This window comes from Cydia amplana, chromosome Z (assembly GCF_948474715.1).
Source record: "Cydia amplana chromosome Z, ilCydAmpl1.1, whole genome shotgun sequence".
Lineage (NCBI taxonomy): Eukaryota > Metazoa > Arthropoda > Insecta > Lepidoptera > Tortricidae > Cydia > Cydia amplana.
The window spans coordinates 17,241,173-17,262,212 of record NC_086096.1 but is presented as its reverse complement, the minus strand read 5'-3'; the positions used below and the strand labels follow the sequence as shown (position 1 = coordinate 17,262,212).

Here is a 21,040-nt window from a genome sequence, read left to right as displayed (position 1 = left end):
ATTTATAGTATTGCCATAGTATACAAAGAGTTAACGTCCAATTGATTCAGTATCAGTACAGCAAATTAAAGTTATTATGCATGAGCCATCAGGAGCACACTCAATTACGATCAACAAAACAAATAAATCATCCAGAAATTGAGGCTCTTAAAGTTTCACACTCCAAAATGAACAGAAAAGAATGCAATTCATGTTATTAATCTTCTTTTAACAAAACGTTATATAAATAAATCTATACATTTAGTCACTCACTTATTTAGTCAGTCATTAACGTCACTTAACGACCTAAGTTCAAAATACGAAGACCTTAAAGGAGATTTGGATAAACTGCTGGCATATGTGGGAAACACAGCCGAAATACAAAATATAACCAAGCGCATCGCAAATCTGGAAACCAACAAAAATGAGATAAACTCCGAGCTCTATCTTCTGAAACAAAAATTAAATGCCACTGAAAACAAACTCTTACCATCTTCTATTACTGCATCGCCCTGTGTACGTGATCAGAGGCTTCTCACCTGCCCAGAACCGTCTCAAACTAAAGACTCCACTTCTCAGACGAGTGACAAAAAATCAACAGGATCGGAAACGAATAGTCAAATAAAGACAGTAAAACAAAAGAAAACCAAGCATCCATTACCCACCAAAAATAATGCGCCATCAGCGATATCTACGGCAAACTCGGAAACTAATATAACTATAACCAAGACGAATGAAGCATGCGGCTGTAATATTACCACGGAATCTAATGAGAATAAGATAAAATTATGTATTTTGAGCAACCATAAAAAATTGGGAACACTGCAAGCCATAGAGAACTCATTCGAACAGAGCGTAGACTACTTCCATCACGCCGCGCCAGATGGAGGACTAGAAGAACTTTTTGCTACATTAGACAGCAATCTGGAGAATTTTACTCAAAATGATTATTGTATTATTTTTTTGGGTGAGAGTGACATAAACAAATATGATAACGGTATTGACCTGGTAAATTATATAAGAGAGAAACTGCAAAAAATAACACACACAAATAAAATATTATGTGTTCCTACTTATATTTGCGGAGCTCCCATATATAATTATAAAGTAGAAATGTTTAACAACCTATTGACAATGGACATGCAAACTAATAGTTATGCATATATCTTCGACACAAACCGGGACCTAACTAATGATATGTTCTCTGACTACTCGGGCAAGATTACAAAATATGGTATTAAGAGTGTATTCGTTAGCCTGAAAGATTTCATATGTAATACTCGCAACCAACCAGCTATCGCTTCTGAGTGCATTAATAGCTCTCACTTGCCACAAGATTGTAATAACAATAAGACGTTTTTTCGGACGTAATGTAATTTTGAGGGGTAAGCATAAGCATAATAAAGCAAGTAAAAAAATACTTATGAGCTATAACACAAAATCAGTTGGCCAAATTTTGTATCAAAATGTAAGGGGATTAAAATCCAGGCGAACTGAAATAAGAAATATACTAGAAACAATAAATGGGGGTAGTCTAATAGCACTTACTGAAACTCGTCTAGATGATAGCGTTTTCGACTCCGAGGTGTTCCCATCGACATATAGTGTACTGCGCTGCGACCGAGCCGGGGGGCGGGGCGGCGGCGTGCTGCTTGCGGCGCGAGCACCCTATTCCGTCTCGCGGCTCGATTGTAAGCCGAGTAAAGATGACGAGATAGTGTGTGCGATAGTCACTAGAGGTCGCATACGATTTATTTGCTGTGTTGTTTATTTAGCGCCTAAAGTGACAGATGTTAGATACTACTCAATTTTTGATTGTATAAGAAGATTAATTAATAACTCGAATTTACCAGTAATTATCTTAGGAGATTTTAACTTACATTCCACAAGTACAACGGTAAATAATGAATTTGAAATGTTTATAGCAGAATGCAATCTACAGCAAAAAAATACAGTGTTCAATGATCTCGGTAGAATGTTAGATTTAGTATTAGTTAATGATGCTGTGGCTGGAGCATCGGTATCCACTTGTGAGGGTATTGTTTCCAAGGAAGTTCACCATGTTCCATTAGAAATAACGTTACAGATTAGCACCAAACAAACCTCAATCACTACTCTACCACAATTCACCACTGAAGCCTCAACACCCCAAAGAAATTTCACCAAAGCCAATTTCCATCTTTTGTACGCCCAAATAGCTAACACTTGCTGGAATGATACCTATTCTAATAATGAAGTTAATGATGCAGTTTCCACTTTCTACAACTTACTTAATCAAAATATCGCTTCTTCTGTGCCATTTAAAATACATAAAATACCTAAGGCCCGATATCCAGTATGGTTCACACCAGAAACTATTAAGTTAAATAAAATAAAAAATCAATACCATAAGCGGTATAAATTGAGTAACGATCAATTAGATTATGGCTTTTTTACGTACTATAGACGTCAAGCAAAAATACATTCAGAACGAGACTTTGAAATATACAATAGACGCATACAATTAAACATTAAACGAGACGTTAATGACAATTTTGGTCTTACGTGAAACAACATAGAAAAAACAATGAACAAGCCATATTTGGAGACATGACTTCAGATCAAGTAGCAAAAGAGTTTTCGAATTATTTCAGTAGTGTATTCCTACCTGATCTTCCTGCATTAGATGTTCAGACAGCCATTCAACACTGGGATACCTCCCATCAACTCATATCAATAGACCACATTGACGACAATGATATACGTCTAGCCATAAAACGACTAGCTCCTAAGAATACTCAGGGCCCAGACTTTATACCACAATATGTAGTGCGCGATTGTTGCGAAGCTTTTATAAAGCCTTTGGCATATATTTTTAATCTGTCCATCAAAACCAATACTTATCCCTTGCTCTGGAAAATATCAAAAGTCCTTCCAATTCACAAAAATGGCTCTAAATCTGATTTCGATAACTACAGACCGGTAGCAGTCCTTTCTGTGTTCGGCAAAGTGTTTGAAACTGTTCTATACAAAAAAATATATCAGCAGTTACGGAGGTGGTTTACTGACTCACAACATGGATTTTTACAAAATAGATCAACCACATCCAATCTTCTTAACCTTGTAACATACACTACCCATCAGTTAGACGAAAAAAAGCAAGTGGATGTAATATATTTAGACTTCCGAAAGGCCTTTGATAGGATAGACTGTGATGTTTTATTGCAGAAAATGGCCAGGTCTGGGTTTACTGAGCCATTATTAACATTCTTTGCCAATTATCTATCTGGACGCGAGCAATATGTTATGTACAATACAGCTAAATCAGAAACGTACTCCGTCACTTCGGGCATTGGTCAAGGTAGCAGTCTTGGACCTTTACTATTTTTAATAACAATAAACGACCTTCCAGAATATATAAAACATTCGATGATATTAATGTTTGCTGATGATGTCAAGCTCGCTATGTCCATACAAAATCCATCTGATGTAAGTAAGCTTCAAACGGATATTGATAACGTATATCGATGGGGTGCTATTAATAGTTTACACCTTAACTCAAGTAAATGTGCAGTAATGACATATTCAAGAACCTCTCAGACCATTGCTAGATCCTACACATTAAACGGCCAAATCCTACAAAAGGTAAACTCTATTCGTGACCTGGGTACATGCTTTGACGCTGAAATAACTTTTAATAAAAATTTAGTGCAAATTTGTAAAAAATCGCGAAAAGCTCTTGGTTTCGTAGTACGTCAATCCAAATACTTTCATAACCACCACGTCATTACTCTATTATATAATGCCTTTGTACGTAGCCTGTTGGAAAGTAACTATATTGTCTGGTGCCCACACGAAAAGAAATACGTACTTCTGATTGAAAAGGTTCAGAAATCATTCGTAAGATACTTGTACTGGAAACAGTATGGGTACTATCCCTATATGTATCCTACGCAGTTTGTGTTAGGAATGGTCGGTCATCAAAGTCTTGAGGTACGGAGACAACTTGCAGTCATAAAATACTTCCTTAGATTAATACGTGGATCAATCACAAATCCGTGGTTACTGCAATATGTCACTTTTAAAGTACCTACGCCATTTGTGAGAACTACTCTTCGACCTCGCCCCACACTTCTTTTTATAATTCCCAACACCAACACAGTAACTTTAATCACTAGCCCTCTGTATGTAGCACTGAACCACATAAATAATATTCTTCTCTTCGACCCCCAGACAGACATATTCTCACAGAAGGAACCGAGACTCCTAGCCACTGCAACTCGGTATTTGGAGTCAATCTCCACACCCACGACTATACCCTCATAATTTTGTATTAAATTTATTAGTCATGTATATTATAGTATAGTACTAAGTAATTAAATAATTTGTTATGTTTAATAACTTACATGTCTGGTTTAACTGTAAATGTAAGTTAGTCAATAAATAAATAAACAATAAACAATAAACAATACATGACTGCAATACTGTTTAAAATTATTGTGATGTTGATGTTGCGTGTAAAAGCTGGCAACATATGAACATACCAAACGACACCTTGTTTAAAAAATACGCAATGAGGCTATATTAAAAGACATCGTACCATAAGAGTAATACGATGCATATAAAAACACATTCGATCCCATAATTGTATATCTAACCATTTCATTCGCACGGCTGCAAATCCAAAGTAAAGTGTTTTATTCTTATAATTACCATTCCTAATGCATTTACAGCATACAATGTCCACTCAAGACAAACATTGCTTTCTGACATTAATCAGCGAACACCACCATCTTGCAGTAGTACATATCAACATTTTCAGCATAAACCAATCACATGACTTTCATTTGGATTCCGATAGTTACAAAGCTTCAGTAGGGCGAAACATCTGTAAAGAAAATAAATACTTCATTTATTTGTCCAAGCCTAAATACTGTTAGAAAAATTATGGCCGATTGGTGATTTTTGACAGGTAGGCTCTAAATATATATTTATTATTCACTCTTATAACTATTTCTTTGTTTACCTATATTAAAATATCATGCAACAAAATATCAATTTCACTATTGATAATCAGTATGTGAAAGTTACAGTACCTACTAAATTATACATACGAATAATAAAGCTAATGATGGTAAGTGAAAACCTGACAACCATACATACTGCACGATCCTCGTCGCTTGAAGTTGAGCCAGTCAACTGTGCTTAATGACTAGTACCTACTTACTTGTGTCTCGCATCAACGAAACTATGTTGCACTCCAATGAACTGCATTGGCAGACACCATCAACGACATCAAGTGATTTTACAGTACATATGGGGCTACTTTTCCGCACTAGTGCGTAAAATAGCACTTTTCGTGCGTATGTCGAAACTTTAAAGTGCCATATGTACTGTAAAACGTTGTTCGATACACGTGCGAATAGGTAATTCGCAACTCGTGTCGATTTAAAACACTCCCTTCGGTCGTGTTTTAATTTATCGCCACTCGTTTCGAATTTCCTCTTTTTCGCACTTGTATCGAAAATAACTATTTCTGTTATACATTTCGTAACAGGCTATCGAGTAGTAAATTAGCAAAGTAGATGAAGGATTAAATGCTAAATATACCTCTGCCGACGTTCGCCTCAGGCTGTTTTAGCATGTGTCGACGAGTCATTTTTTAGGGTTCCGTACTCAAAGGGTAAAAACGGGACCCTATTACTAAGACTCCGCTGTCCGTCCGTCCGTCTGTCACCAGGCTGTATCTCACGAACCGTGATAGCTAGACAGTTGAAATTTTCACAGATGATGTATTTCTGTTGCCGCTATAACAACAAATACTAAAAACAGAATAAAATAAAGATTTAAGTGGGGCTCCCATACAACAAACGTGATTTTTGACCGAAGTTAAGCAACGTCGGGGGGGTCAGTACTTGGATGGGTGACCGTTTTTTGCTCGTTTTGCTCTATTTTTTGTTGATGGTGCGGAACCCTCCGTGCGCGAGTCCGACTCGCACTTGGCCGCTTTTTTATTTAACTAGTGCCATCACCTCAACGGGCAGCGAACTTCTCCGCGGTAGGTGCGGTATCTTCCTGTCGTGCACGCCGAGCGTGGCCTTGGCCAGCCACTGCTGGCACGTGCCGACGGGCCCGGGCTTGCGGCGCCCGCCGTTGATGCTGTGCCGCAGCGCGCCGAGCGCGGCCAGCCCACGCAGCTCCGAAGACGCCACCGGCACGGGCGCCGAGCCTCGCCGTCGCGTCCAACAATCTTTTCCGGCTAGAGTCTTCTTTAAAAACTCAGGAATCGTGGTCACTTCTCGCATCTTTTTCTCTTTCGGAGCTGAAATTAATGAACAGTCTACAATAAAATAGCCTAGACTTACTACTTTGAACTATTGAACTTATTATGCACTAACATCTTAAAGTATGCACTAATATTCGCTTCATTCAATTCGCTTTAGTTACTACTAAACGCTTCCTCAGAAATGATCAATCAATAACAATCAGGGATCGAATACCGGTATTTTTTGTATGGGAACGGAAACGGTATTTTTTCGTTCTTTGCTAATTACTTCATTTCTAATTGGGCAATCTAATAATACGAAGTCGTAACCTAAAAACACAACTGAGTCCTACATTTCGAGTATAAAATAATTCGAAAAATATAGTTATTTCTGTTTTTGCAAAAAACCGGTTCCGATCCCAGATAACAATATTTGACGACACGTAAGGTGAATAGTTAGTGAATGAGATAGTTACTGTATGTGATGATGTCGGTGGGCATGGACTTGCGCCGACGCGCCAGCTGGTCGGCGGCGCGCGCGAGCGGCACGCCCGCCAGGTTGTCCCGCAACTGGCTGCCGCGCGTGCCGCTCGTGCCGCGTATCGACGGGTCCCGATTCTCTTTCTCTATATTACGTGAACAATCCGTAGTGTCTAAGTTATTATTTTCAGAAGCGTCATCGTTATCAGTCTTATCAGTATCATATCCTTTGAATATATTGCTAAATCTGCCCTCTTTTTTACTCATGTCGAACTTTTGGCCGATATCAGTCTTGATGTACCGGGACGGGTAGATGGCGTCTTCGTTGCTCGTGTGGAGCGGCCTGACGGAGAGGGCGTGCGCGTGCGCCACGGTCTCGAGCGGCGGGAATGTCTGTTGCCGGATGAGCTTGCAACTGCCGCCGTCTTTCAAAACGATGTTCAAACGGGTCGCTTGAACCGGATTAGTGATAGAAGCTATCGATGAATCCGGAAGTAGTTTCTCGGTGCTCAACATTTTTTCAGTGGACTTGCCGTGCTCGCAATGTCCACGAACGCTGAGTTGTGAATGCAGAGAATGTTCACTACTCAATGGGCTGCCGTTGGTGCGCATTCGAGATTCGGCCAGTGAAGGAGTTCGACTTTTGTCTCTATTCTTGAATTTGGAATCTTGGAATACATTCAACGGAACAGAGAACCGCCTGAGTTGTTCTTTCAAGCCTTGGGGCTTGACGGGGTTGAGCGAGCTGCGGCGCAGCGGCAGCAGCAGCTCGGAGCTGGCGGACAGGTTGGTGCCGGAGCAGGTGTCGAGGTCGTCGTCCGCCGCGTCCGCGTCCGACATCTCCGTCCCGGTCTCCTCCGCTATTTCTTGCGCTACGAGCATGTCCCACTTGTTTTGGTTGTACAATAAATTTTTTAACATCTCATCCGACAGATCGTTTTTCAAAAAGCGGTGCCATTCGGTTATCAGAGGCGTCACAACGAATTTGAAGAAGCCTGAAAAGAAAGCATTAAGATGTAGAACACATTTAAATCTCGTCTGTTTCCTTTTCATTTCTAAACTAATTAAGCAATTTAAACCTAGAATGCTTAAGCCCTAGAGGGATGGATATGCCATTTTATTTTATGGAGTCATTCTTAGGAGGAAGTGACACAAACTGAATCCCACGCTGGCGAAGTTCTATGCACTAGTAGGAAATAAATCAGTACATTTTACTTTTACGAGCCTGCACTCCCGAACTTTAACGCTCTTTATCTTAGTATTTTTTGTTTGACTGACTCGTAATTATTTTATAAAAATATCGTTTACTCGGGAAACTATCTATTACATTACCCCCCACAGGCATAGGGAATAGGCTACATGACTAATTTTCATTTATGGTATCAATCGATCGGGTTTGTTTTTAGGATCAAATGTCTATATGGGACCCATTTCATTAAAGTAACACAAAAGTCAGAAATTGTAGTCAAAGGCCGACAGTCGCACTTCACTCGCGAAACGCCCTATACAAAACGGCCAGGGGCCGTGACGTCATCGCCCATCTTGTAGTATGGACAAAATAAGAAAATTGCGTTTTTGTCGGTGAAATATTGCGTTTATGTATATAGTTGCTATATAATATTTTTTTGGGTGAAATGTAAGGAATCGAATGGTACCCTTACTTTTATCGTTTTTGGAAGTTAAAAAAAACTTAAATTTTGAAACTTTCAGGTCCTGTATTTTTGTAATTTTTCAATATTTTAGTTTAATATCCACATTATTGTGATAAATTGCTCGTTTGCTATCTATTTTACTAGATTTTGTTATAAAATTCAACATGTGTCATCATCCCTATTGTCCGACCTTCAGTTATTCTATTTTTGTGTGTTGTGTGTGAATGAAATATGGTACCGATAAGAGTACATAATGACCTGTTTGTATCTTGGGTATGGATGTGGTGTGCCGGTCGCACAGCGCCGTGACGGGCAGGTTGAGCTTGCGCTCATAGTCGCCCTGGCGGAAGAACTCCTCGCACACCTTGTGGCTCCACTTGCGGCTGATGGGCCACGGCCGGCACGGGTTCGAGATGTCCGCGCACTTGAGCGCGATCTGCAGCACCAGGTGCCGGTGCTCCTTCAGCGACATGTCGAGGCTGTTCGTGTCGAGGTAGCCCTGTCCGACAAATGTCCACGTTAAATAACCTTTACAGTACATATGGGGATACTTTTCCGCACTAGTGCGTAAAATAGCACTTTTCGTGCGTATGTCGAAACTTTAAAGTGCCATATGTACTGTAAAACGTTGTTCGATACACGTGCAAATAGGTAATTCGCACTTGTATCGAAAATAACTATTACAGTACATATGGCGATACTTTTCCGCACTAGTGCGTAAAATAACACTTTTCGTGCGTATGTCGAAACTTTAAAGTGCCATATGTACTGTATAACGTTGTTCGATACACGTGCGAATCGGTAATTGGCAACTCGTGTCGATTTAAAACAATCCCTTCGGTCGTGTTTTAATTTATCGCCACTTGTTGCGAATTTCCTCTTTTTCGCACTTGTATCGAAAATAACTATTCCACTACATATGGTGCTACTTTACCGCACTAGTATCGAACATTTAAAGGGCCGGGGCATAAATAGTTGCCTGAAAATAAAGATTGTTCATTTCATTTCATATGTACCTAATGTAAAACGTTGTCCAATGTGCGAATAGGCAATTTGCAACTAGTGTCGATTTAAAACAGTCCCTTCGGTAGGGTTTCAATTTATCACCACTCCTTGCGAATTTCCTACTTTCCGCAGTTTAACACATCATAAAACTCATCAATATTATCCACTATCCACTCTCAAACGCTCAAGCTTCTATAGTTCGTTTTTTTAGCATTAGAAAAAAGGTAAACAATCTTGATGTGTCTTTTAATTGAAAAACATGTTTTAAAAATAAGTCACGGCAAATATGTACTTAACAATTATTGAATCTAATACGATCATTTATATTCTTCTGCTTTCATAAGTATAAATTACTGATTTTTAAAAAGCGTTTTTCAATTAAAAGACGTTTCAAGATCGCTTACCTTCTTTCTAATGCTAAAAAAACGATCCTCTTCAGCGCTGTCGAGTGACACCCACCTGCTGCGGACCCTCGACCAGCCAGGGCAGTACCGGATCTCGGGTGCAAATTTAGACGGGCCTTGACCACCCACGACCCTATTCCAAACTTAGTTTTTTTTATTTAAATAAATATTGAATTTGTTAACGAGTTGGTAGTACTTCTTTTACCTCCTCTACCAACAGGGACGTACTTCCCCCTTAACGTTACATTGGCTATCTATAGTAATAATGGATATCTATAGTATTAAATAAATGTGACTAATGTCGTGTTTACATTATTTTAAGTTTACAGGGATCTAGTCATTTTTCCAACAGAAGAAAAACAATCAAATATGTCGGTCGATATATTATAAGTGCGCCAGTCGCTAGTGTAGTGTCACGCGTCGCCTTGCGTTAGTGTCGCGGTTGCGAAACCCTGGTTATCTTTATCTTAGAGCAGCTGCGAATGAACGATTCACACTCGACCATACCTATGTCACACCTATCATTTAACTTTCATTTTTTACGCAGATAAAATCATTTGTAGGTCATAATAAGAATAGCCAGCAAGATATTTAAATATTTAAAATACATAATTCATAAACGATGCACCATGCGTAGGCCAATATATTTTATAGATATCTGACTGATATATATGATATACCCATCTCTAAATTAACATTTGAATTTTCCAGTCTGAACGGTAACTCTTGCTCGGCAAATGCCCAAGAATGTCATTGTTACGACACATTTGATATTCTCGGCATTGGAATATTGATTTAAAACTGCAACGACAAGTAATGGAAATTGGTCCACATTTCACGCGATAGCGATAGACGGTACAAATTATAATTTACGGCAAATAATAAACTTGTTTATAGGTGTACGAGATAGCAGTAAGTTTAGGTGCGACATTTTGGTGAGCCCACTTGCTGTCTTTAACGTGTTATTTCTTTCGGCTGAACGTAGGTATATTATATTATATTACTTTAACACGGTCAGGTTAAGTTGAGCAAACAATGTTTGTAGGCAAAGCGCGCGTCAGCGGCAGCTTAACGCTGACTTACAAATCAACCGTACATTTTATAATCAAAAACATAATATTCTGTAAAAAAAGAAAAGATTACCAACATTAAAATTTATGGTAAATAGTTATTATTATAAGTGACACAATGCTTAGTTTCGATGTGTCACAAAACGTATCGGTATATAGTAAATTATTGAAGAGGCTATAAAAATGAGCATTCGATGGATTTTTATAAAATATAAAAAGGCTTCGAAATTCTTTAAACAGACGAAGATGCACTTAATGCCTAAATTTACCTTGTCACAGTCTCACAATTTTTTTTATTCCCCACCGTAAATTTAGTATGAATTACTGAAAAACTTTGTACACTACACTATTACAACTATACTAATTTTATGTATGACATTTTAGTCTCCACCCAGCCAAACAAGACATCCGCACCAGGCCACAACAGTTTCGTCATATAATCGGTCTCGTTTTGTATACCTACTATGTTAATTGGTTTAGACGTACATACCTATTAACAGACATTAAAGTTTTAAAGGAAACAAAAAACAAACTACTTATTCGTTGTAATGTTTTTTTATCTGTCAAGATGAAAATAAGAAATAACGTGTAGCTGTAAATATAAAGTACCACGATCCCGACTATCGGATCGTCCGGCCTGGGAACGAAATCATAAAATACCCGATAGTCGGGTTTTCGGCACTGAATGTGTTAAAATCTGTCGGAATATCGAGCCTATGGTGTACATATGTAGACGTAGGCCGCCTTATTGAAGAACTTATCGCAATGTCAATCCGGCTAATCGTCGAACCGCCGCATTTCAAAACGCCCCTGTTTTTGAAAACGGCTAGCCGTAATGTAATACGGCGGATTATACGATCTGACTACGACATAGACACATATTTGGAATGATGTTTACGTCATACCTTGAACTGGCTTAGGTATTCTTGCTGCCGCGTGATGTCCGTGGCGAGGATCAGCGAACTGATCTGGCGTTCCAGCGCGGCTTGTATGTCGCACGTCTGGTCCAGCAGCCCACTCTCGTTCAGGCAACTCACGGCAGACCGCCAGTGGTGATTTTCCAAAACTGAAGTGTTCTAAAAAAACATTATTCATGTATTTGCAGTTGGCGATTAACATATGGCATCGCGTCTCCGCAAGGAGCGCGATCGAGCTTATATAGGGCACACATTAAATTATTCATTTTTGGAAAATTTCGCTTGCTCGAGGCTCAATACTAGCACGAGGGGCTAAACTTATAACTAGACAAGTATAACTATTTTTGTTTACACTTGTCTTGTCTTTTCTCTTGTCTTGTGTTGTATCGTATATTGTTAATTATTTTTTAGCATAATCAAAATAAGTTAAGCTCCTAGTATAATATGTATGGTGTTAAATTAAAATAAAATAAATCAGACAATTGGTACTCGACAAAATGAATGCGGTGTTAATAACGTCGCGTCGTAATACATCTTATCGTTCAGCATGCTAGTCAGATAAAACGAGAGCACGTACTCGTAGCTTAGACAAATACCTAAATGAAGGCGTATATACGAGTAAGGCGAGTGAGTATTCGTGTGGGGGGCACGCGCCTTGAGTGCATTTTGACGTGGGGGAGGCATGGACGTGGCAGTATTCCAGCGATCACTACGGGTTACACTGCGAGTGACGCATTGCGATTGGCGCGTACAACCATCCTCACGCAGTCTGCCAACTACCACAACTGAGTTTTACAATAACGTAGTGACGTGACGTCTAACTCGACGAACACTGACTGAAACTGTTTTCAGATTTAAATAACTACTTACGTACATATTTAAAAACACAAATCTCATTCATATCATGCAAATGTATTGAGGCAAATGTTCGTTGGTATTTAGTTTAATAGCGGAAGGCATTGTTTGTAAGATGAATGTTGACTACACACTCACACAGTGAGGAGTCGAGTTGTTTTGTTTTACACGGCGGCGGCGTGTTATTATAATACTGCCACAAAAATAGTAAATGATGTATGTTCCTACTAATAACTACAGGATTTTATAATCGCAATTGTTTTAATTTAAAAACAATAACATTGTTAAAATATCATTTATAAAATGTTATGTCCGATCAAATAACTAATCTGATAAAATCAAAAAATAAAAGTGTATCGCATTCGATTGATAAGGATAAGTTTAGTTTGAGAGTTGCAGTTCTGACCGAACCTAATAGCCTACTTCTCAGGTAGCACTTTGTTTCTGTAATGAGATGAGAGTGAGCGTCGCAGTATCATACACCTACCTACGTTTTTGGAAGCAGTTAGGTTTTGTAAGGTTCGCACTAACTACCTATTTAGGAATCATAACATTAACTTTAGTACTTTGTGTGTAACCCCCATACGATAAATAAATAGTACATTAGTCGAAAATTATAACAATGAAAACATATAGTTATAACAAGCAAGAAAGTTTGGTGTCGTTGTTACGTCTGCTTCCTTTGTTCCATTGCTTCGTCAAGTCCATTTTTACCCGAAGTTTGATTATTATGTGAGGGACATGTTCTTATAATTCACTTGTAAAGATTTCGTGTTAGAATATACAGAAATATGTATATTCAAAAGTTATCAGATGTGCGAATTTCCAAGATTCACTCAGTGCGTATGAAAACGAGTGACATAGTGCGGAAATTCTACCCTGAGGCAGGCGTGTCTCACTCCGCGATTTCGTCGCTTTGCTACAGGTAGCTAAAACTACATCCGTTCGGCCCCAATTTTGGGGAAAGCCATAAGCCGCGCGTGGCGCTGTCGCCACCTAGCGGCCATATCTGTGCTGATCGTAACAGACGCGTTTTGTTAGATAGTGAGTCTTCTGTACTTAGTACTATTATTTATTGTGACTGAGGCTTAGCGCGACACAGCTTATTAATACAAAATAAATCATGACCACCAGTGACAGACCTGATTCAACCTCCACATCAAGCGTAAATCAAAAGCAAGCTCATGTAAATAACGGAATCGATTAGCTACGATCAGGATTTAATATACCTAGGTATCGCCACGGCTGTAGTCACAGCAATGGACTGCCTTGTGACACGATTTACTTCACTTAATATTCTGACGTGCGACTTGACAAACATAAAGAATAAATCCAATCCCCTGACGCCCTATTGCTCGGTTAACTTCGTATTATTTTATTACTTTTGATGACGTTTAATGGATAAGAGTAATTTAAATAAGTATACTTGCTTAAACCAGAGACAAGCTTAAACACATTACGTAAAAAACGAGCAACAACGTTTGCACTCCGGGAGTGTCGATAGAAGTGAAAACTCACCTCACTATGTTACCGACGCCCGGTAACACGATACATACGTTTAGTGGAGGTATTCTATTTATTTATTATATATTACATATTATCATTGTCAAATAAGATCACACTTTTTCATTGACATGTTTATTTACATACTGGCATGACAACGTCAAATTATTTGAACATAGGTAGAGTCTTGAAAAGGAGTCCGCAACATAAATGTCAAATAACATTGAGTTATTCTTTATTGATTTAAATGCCATCTAAATAATGAGTGGCCATCTAAACCTTACGCCCCTTACGGTCACGTGATCGCCTTACGCCCCTTACGGTCACGTGATCGCCTTACGCTGTCTCGAGTTTGTCATTTTTTCCCCACCTCAAAAAGTGCCCAGCGCCGCTAAAGAAGTTTACACTTCAAAAACATTAGGCTAGATTAGGAAAACCTGCAATTCGCCATTTTGAATTTGAGTGGTATGTATATACTTACTCTATACAAGGCGGCAAGATGATTGGAAGTGGCTATAAGAAAGGGCTGGTTGACTCCCGGGTGGTCCATGTCGTGCGCGATCGCTGCCAGCAGGGACGCCATCACTTCAAGGGGCTCCAGATAATCTCGGATCTAATGGCGATAATAAAAAGGCTTCTATATAAAAGCGGCTTCGAAAATGCCGTATAATTGTTGATTGTAAAAAAGGACATCAAGTCAGATAATTGCTTGCTACGAATTTGATAGCTGATGTAGATTGCTTGAGGTTTTTTTTTGTATGGAGCCCTTAATTTTTTATGAAAACATATTTTTATAATTTATACATACAAAATAAAAGACACGTTCTGTAAAAACTGCATGGTCTACCTATTACTATTCTTGAGATATTGTCTCGGTATTGATTCAACTTTTAGGTAATAAATTCATAAGTATGTATAGGTATTGTACAAATACTGACTTGTTTCTGTTGTAGAAAGCAATGCATGGCCTGCGTGACATCAGCAGCATGTACCGAATTGTGGTAAGGGTTTGTACTGTGGTAGCCTTCTTCGATTAAGCTGAATAATTTCCAAGCTTTCGCTGCGTCTAGCTTGAAATACGATATCAGGCCATAGATGTGGAATAGATGAACACAGAGTACTGGCAGACAGCGACCTGTTAACAACATTTAGTTTAATTCGGGACTGAGTGTACAAATGTTTTTATTGGAAATAATTGTACGAGTATGATTGATAATTACCCCCCGAGACGTTTTCTAGTGTAAACGCGTTGAACTGCCACAGCACCGACTGGTCGAGAATGCGCTGTAAATAAAACAAATTGTTTATTTCGTAATATTACACCAATGTTGTTTTTATTTAAGACAAAACAGGAGCTGAGATTTAAACATTTTAGGTAAATATACCCGTTTCGCTAACGGAAGCGGCTCCTAAAACTAGTGCGATAAGGGCAAGGCGAAAAATCCTGCGTAAAAATCTCAAAAATCGAGGTTTCGTAAACCTCGACTGTTTCCTACTCCAAAACTTAACCAATCGTAACCAAATATGGAAATCTAAATGATTATGAGATTATCTGTGTCGGACTGTTTTGCTTTTTTCCGTCCGACACAGATATTGACAATATTAATCTGTGTTGAAAAAGTCCTTGCTCTAGCTTCAAAACCCACGGAGGAAACAGTCGAGTACGTTTGTATGGAGAAATGACCACTCCTGTTGGCTCTTAACGTTCAGTCTGGAGGGCAGTCAAACCCTATAATGGGTATTTGAAATTAGAACTATATGTGACATGCGTAGAATAGATGTAGCCTATTCTACGCATGTCACTATTTTTCATTTATGGTATCAATCGATCGGGTTTGTTTTTAGGATCAAATGTCTGTATGGGACCCATTGCATTAAAGTAACACAAAAGTCAGAAATTGTAGTCGAAGGCCGAGACGCACTTCACTCGCGAAACGCCCTAAACAAAACGGCAAGGGAACGTGACGTCAAGGTCTCTGGGAGGGGTACACTACATAATTCCGAAATATTTAATGCCGAATTTTAGAATAACGAACTTTATTATTCCGATTTTTAAATGCTCGATCCATCAAAATTCCGACTGTCGTAATTACGAAGGATGAAAATCACGAAGGTATATATTTCCGAATAGCAAGAAAGCCGATTTTTTTAAATTCCGAACCACATAATTCCGAATTTAAAAATTCCGATAGTGATAAACACCGAATTTAACATTTTCGATTTTTGAAATCACGAATTCCGAATTGTCATTATTCCGAAATTTTGAATTCCGATTTGACGTGATTCCTATTTTATCGAGTTGTGTTCCGCATCTGCTCCGGCGCTACGGGCAAAGCAGCCCCTTCGCCCTTGCGTAGCAAAGCGCAGGCACAAATGCTCGCCTCCGCAGCTTCGGCCTGCTGGTCGAAGTGCTGCAGCCTCAGCCGCTACAGCTCACATTGTGCTCTGCGCTTTGCTACGGCGGGCGAGGGCTGCTTCCCCTCCGCGCCTCCGGCTTTTTACATACACTCTAGGGGTAGGACAGACAAGACCACGTGGATAGTGGGGTGCTCCGATTCGGATTTTGGTTAGTTATATAGACTTTTAAAAAGTATAAGTGCGTTTAAATCTTATTTTGAAAATCACGAGTTTCATTATTCCGAGTTGACAAAAGTTCGAATTTCTGAATACCGAATGATTGAAATGATGAAAATGATTTTTTCGGAATAGACAAATTCGGAAAAAATATTTTCGGATTTTTTTGAAATCGGAATTTTAAGTTTTCGTGCATATGACAATCGGATTTTAAGTTTTCGGTAATAGCATAGTCGTGATTTTCTTCTTTCGTGGTTTTCAAAGTCGTAATTTCGATATTTCGGACATATAAAAAATCGGGATTATGAAAATCGAGGTTATGAAAGTCGGAAAAACATATTTCGGTATATTTGGGTGTTCCCCTCTGGGAGCCCATCTTGTAGTATGGACAAAACAAGAAAATTGCGTTTTTGTCGGTGAAATATTGCGTTTATGTATATAGTTGCTATACAATATTTTTTTGGATGAAATGTAAGGAATCGAATGGTACCCTTACTTTTATCGTTTTTGGAAGCTAAAAAAAACTTAAATTTTGAAACTTTCAGGTCCTGTATTTTTGTAATTTTTCAATATTTTATTTTAATATCCTCATTATTGTGATAAATTGCTCGTTTGCTATCTATTTTACTAGATTTTGTTATAAAATTCAACAGATCTAGTAGGTAGTTTTTTTTTTAATACGTCATAAATCCTCTAAATACGATACCCTTCATGGGCGAGTCCAACTCGCACTTGGCCGCTTTTTTTAGCATTAGAAAGAAGGTAAGCGATCTTGACATGTCTTTTAATTGAAAAACGCTTTTTATAAATCAGTAACTATTACTTATGAAAGCAGAAGAATTATAAATGATCGTATTAGATTCACAATTGTTACATATTTGCCATTATTTATTTTTAAAACGTGTTTTTCAATAAAAAGACACGTCAAGATTGTTTACCTTATTTCTAATGCTAAAAAAACGAACTATAGTACTAATTATTATGAGACGTATCGACTCGCGCGCTGACCTAAAGGGGCCGAACCTTAAGGCTTCGGCACACAGGCGCGTTTTCCGGGCGGGGCGTGAGCGTTTTGTATGTAAAAGCTGCGCGCCCCGCTCACGCGCCTCCCGGAATACGCGCCTGTGTGTCGAAGCCTTTAAAGTCAGATTCTCTTGCATGGATGCAATATAAGCTGAATTCTCAATCTGTCGTGTCAACGACCTTCCTTTGTACCGTATGCCCGAAGTTAATATTAGCTTAAAAACAAAGACATAACAATCTAGGTTCTTGGCTGATCGTCAATGATTCCTGCATCAGGAACGAATCACAACATTTGCTGCATGTGTGTCAAGTCACGCAAACAACATAATAGTTTAAATATTTCCGTAGTATTCGCGTAAGTACCTCTATATATACATATTGGTAGCAAAGCATGCGTGGGCGGGTATAGTCACCTGCAATAGTGTTGTATAGGACAACGCATAAAAAGTTGTGCACGCACTAATGTGTTCAGAAAAAGAATTGTCTGCTTTGTATATTTATTAAAATATAGCATATTAGGTGCTTTTGAACGCGAGCTAACGGTGCAAAATATTATGGATTTTCCTGTATTTAAAATAAATGAGTAAAATGTAGTGTATTATACTGTACTTTGCATGATGTATATGACTATAGTGTGATAGACAGGCATGCCTAAAGTTACTTGTATTACTGAAAACCTCTTGTGAATGCGCTTTAATAACGCCTATTTTTTATTGAGTTGTCATGGTATAACTTTCATTGTATACGTATTTCCATATTTAAATAATATAAGATTATAAACATGAATATAACTTTTATTTAAATTAAGTGATAAAAGATCTTTCTTCATCTTTCATATATTTCGTGTTATCAGAGAGAAATATAGTAAGACAAGAGTGCTCACTCCATACATCAGTTACATTACACTCCATACACAGTCAGGTACCAAAAAGACTATTATTTTCATAGTCTACATCTAGCATCGAGTAGCAGAATTATCACTATTATCAGTACTGCTACTTGACAATAGATGTACCAGCACCGACCGGAAAGTCTTATGTTGTTGAGCATTGGACTTTCCGGTTGGGCTACGTCTATTGTCAAGTAGCAGTACTAATAATTCCGCTACTCGATTCTAGATGTCGACTATGAAAATAATAGTCTTTTTGGTATCAAAACTGATGTATGGAGTGACCAATCTATGTATTTTTTTTCTCTATGGTGTTATGTAGATAACAAATATGTTTATCAACCGAATAGAGTTTCCGAATAGGCCCAATACATTCCACGACTCTTCTCTTTCCGCACAGACTGTAACATACTACCAAAACCCGCCAGGGTAAGCCAGTTGTTGTAAATTTTAGTTCCATTGGTATACAACGAGAGCGCTAGTAGTATAAACGAACTTTTGAAGGAGACATATTTCTGCAAGGAGCTATAATGAGTGAGTTATATTTCGCCAGTAAGAGCAGGTCTTGCTTGTCATGATGTTTATATCAATATTTTAGCTTTTTCATTAATCCGATTCTTGGCATCATTATTTCTCTACAGAAGTATGTGACCTTGCTAATGTTTCTCGAAACGCAAAAGCGCATCCAACAGTTTGTCACATAAACATACATATAGATAATCTTATAGACGCTTCATGCATGTAAACAAATGACATTTAAATTTGTAGACAGACTTCGTACAATGGAGCGTAGTTATAGTTACTGTATGAAGTATGGTAGAAACGGATAGTATTGGCTATTGGTAACCCTGAAAGTTTATAGAATAGAGTCTGTGCGGAAAGAGAAGAGTCGTAGAATATATTGGAATCCATACATTTCACTCTAGCAAAAACAGTATTATGTTAGGTACTTACTCCATGTTTTATTACTTAATATCTGGGTGACCGAGCTTCGCTCGGAAAACATAAAAAAACTCGAAAATGCGCGTTTTCCCAGAGATAAGACCTAGCTAGATCGATTTTTCGCCCCCAAAAACCCCCATATAGCAAATTTCATCGAAATCGTTAGAGCCGTTTCCGAGATCCCCGAAATATATATATAAATAAACAAGAATTGCTCGTTTAAAGGTATTAGATAGATTATTAGATTAGATTAGATAGATTATAGTAGCAAGCAGAAAGCAAATTTTGTATACTGTTGTTGAACGCATCTCTATTGAAGGAAATCAATTTAGATTACCGTCTAGTCTACCTATAGTTGTACGAGAACAAACTGTCAGTTACAAACGGTGGACTTAGCAGCTTTCAAACATAAAACGACCAAAGCTTAAGCTTACTTTGTTACTGTCTGAGAAAAAAGGTTTTTTTACTGGTTAAAATCGTAAATACGCCGCACATATATTTTTAAACTTGCGCATGGAATGTACAGTCAGCTAAAGAAATAGTTGAACTATCTCTGCAGCTGACTGTACCACATAAAAGAAGGTACCTAGTTAAATATTTTCAAAAACTATATGCTTCATTTGATCGCATGAAAGCATAACTAATGTTGTGTGTCGTGTGCCTAAAGGTTCCGTCACAAAGGTGCGTTTTCCGGGCGGGGCGGGAGCGGGGTGTGAGCGTTTTATACGTAAAAGCGGCGCGCCCTGCTCACGCCCCGCCCGGAAAACGCGCCTGTGTGACGGAACCTTTAGTCATTAACCCTTTAACCGCCAGAGTCTGATATATAAGACATTACATATCCAGCTCATTTCGCCACAGTCTGATAAATAAGACAAAGGTCTGATTTGGTTTTTACAGCACATTTATAACTCCCGTAACTATGCCAACCTTACTCTGCGTGGTACAATTACCTACTGTCGGTGGCGATACGAGCACGCTCGCTCAAAAATTGCTGGCAGTTAAAAGGTTAATCATTATTGACATTCAACACGGCAAGGGTTTACACTTACTTGAACTTGTCCGGGTTGTAAATCATCTAGCAAAGCTGCTTCATGACACAATGATCTCGTCAATAGTCTTTTCTTCCGTCGTTTGTGCATTGTCAGAAACCTCCCTGTATAAACATGTTTTTTGGGCATGTTTTCAAGCTCCTCTGAATACTCCTTTGAGTTTATTCTTCGCGGGATTTCTTGAACTGAAACAAAGACAAGTGTGGGCCCGATTCCGATTTTGAACTAGATATCTATTAGACATCACCAAGATATGTCAGTGTCAAACAAGTGTCAAAAGTGAGGTGTTTGTTTGAAGAAACGTCACTATTGACACTTGTTTGACAATGCCATATCCAATCCATATCGTTTCAATATCTAGTATTTGACGTATCTTAAAGTTCGAATATGGCTGTTTAGTCATGTATTGTTACGTAATTCGTGGCTAATACAGTCAGTCCGCCTATTTAACCTC

General features: G+C 38.5%; 2 protein-coding genes across 3 annotated transcripts in view; both read right to left on the bottom strand.

Annotated features, from left to right (window-relative positions):
- LOC134660813 (protein SCAI) overlaps nt 1–21,040 on the bottom strand; it is an 89,700-nt gene that overhangs the window by 19,536 nt on the left and 49,124 nt on the right. The gene's annotated exons all lie outside the window — the stretch shown is intronic.
- LOC134660801 (dual specificity calcium/calmodulin-dependent 3',5'-cyclic nucleotide phosphodiesterase 1C-like) overlaps nt 147–21,040 on the bottom strand; it is a 36,715-nt gene continuing 15,821 nt past the window's right edge. Inside the window, exons 3-12 of one of the 2 annotated variants that reach the window (XR_010097901.1) lie at nt 20,587–20,771; nt 15,330–15,393; nt 15,048–15,244; nt 14,591–14,722; nt 11,740–11,910; nt 8,614–8,854; nt 6,700–7,698; nt 5,991–6,280; nt 4,444–4,846; nt 147–251 (exon numbers count right to left, since the gene is read on the bottom strand). Coding sequence is in view for 1 of the 2 variants with exons in the window: in XM_063516598.1 (XP_063372668.1) it covers nt 4,820–4,846; nt 5,991–6,280; nt 6,700–7,698; nt 8,614–8,854; nt 11,740–11,910; nt 14,591–14,722; nt 15,048–15,244; nt 15,330–15,393; nt 20,587–20,771 (2,306 nt within the window). In the remaining variant the exon portion in view is untranslated. Of the gene's footprint in view, nt 252–4,435; nt 4,847–5,990; nt 6,281–6,699; nt 7,699–8,613; nt 8,855–11,739; nt 11,911–14,590; nt 14,723–15,047; nt 15,245–15,329; nt 15,394–20,586; nt 20,772–21,040 lie in introns of those variants that run through there. The other variant, XM_063516598.1, reaches the window with a different exon arrangement.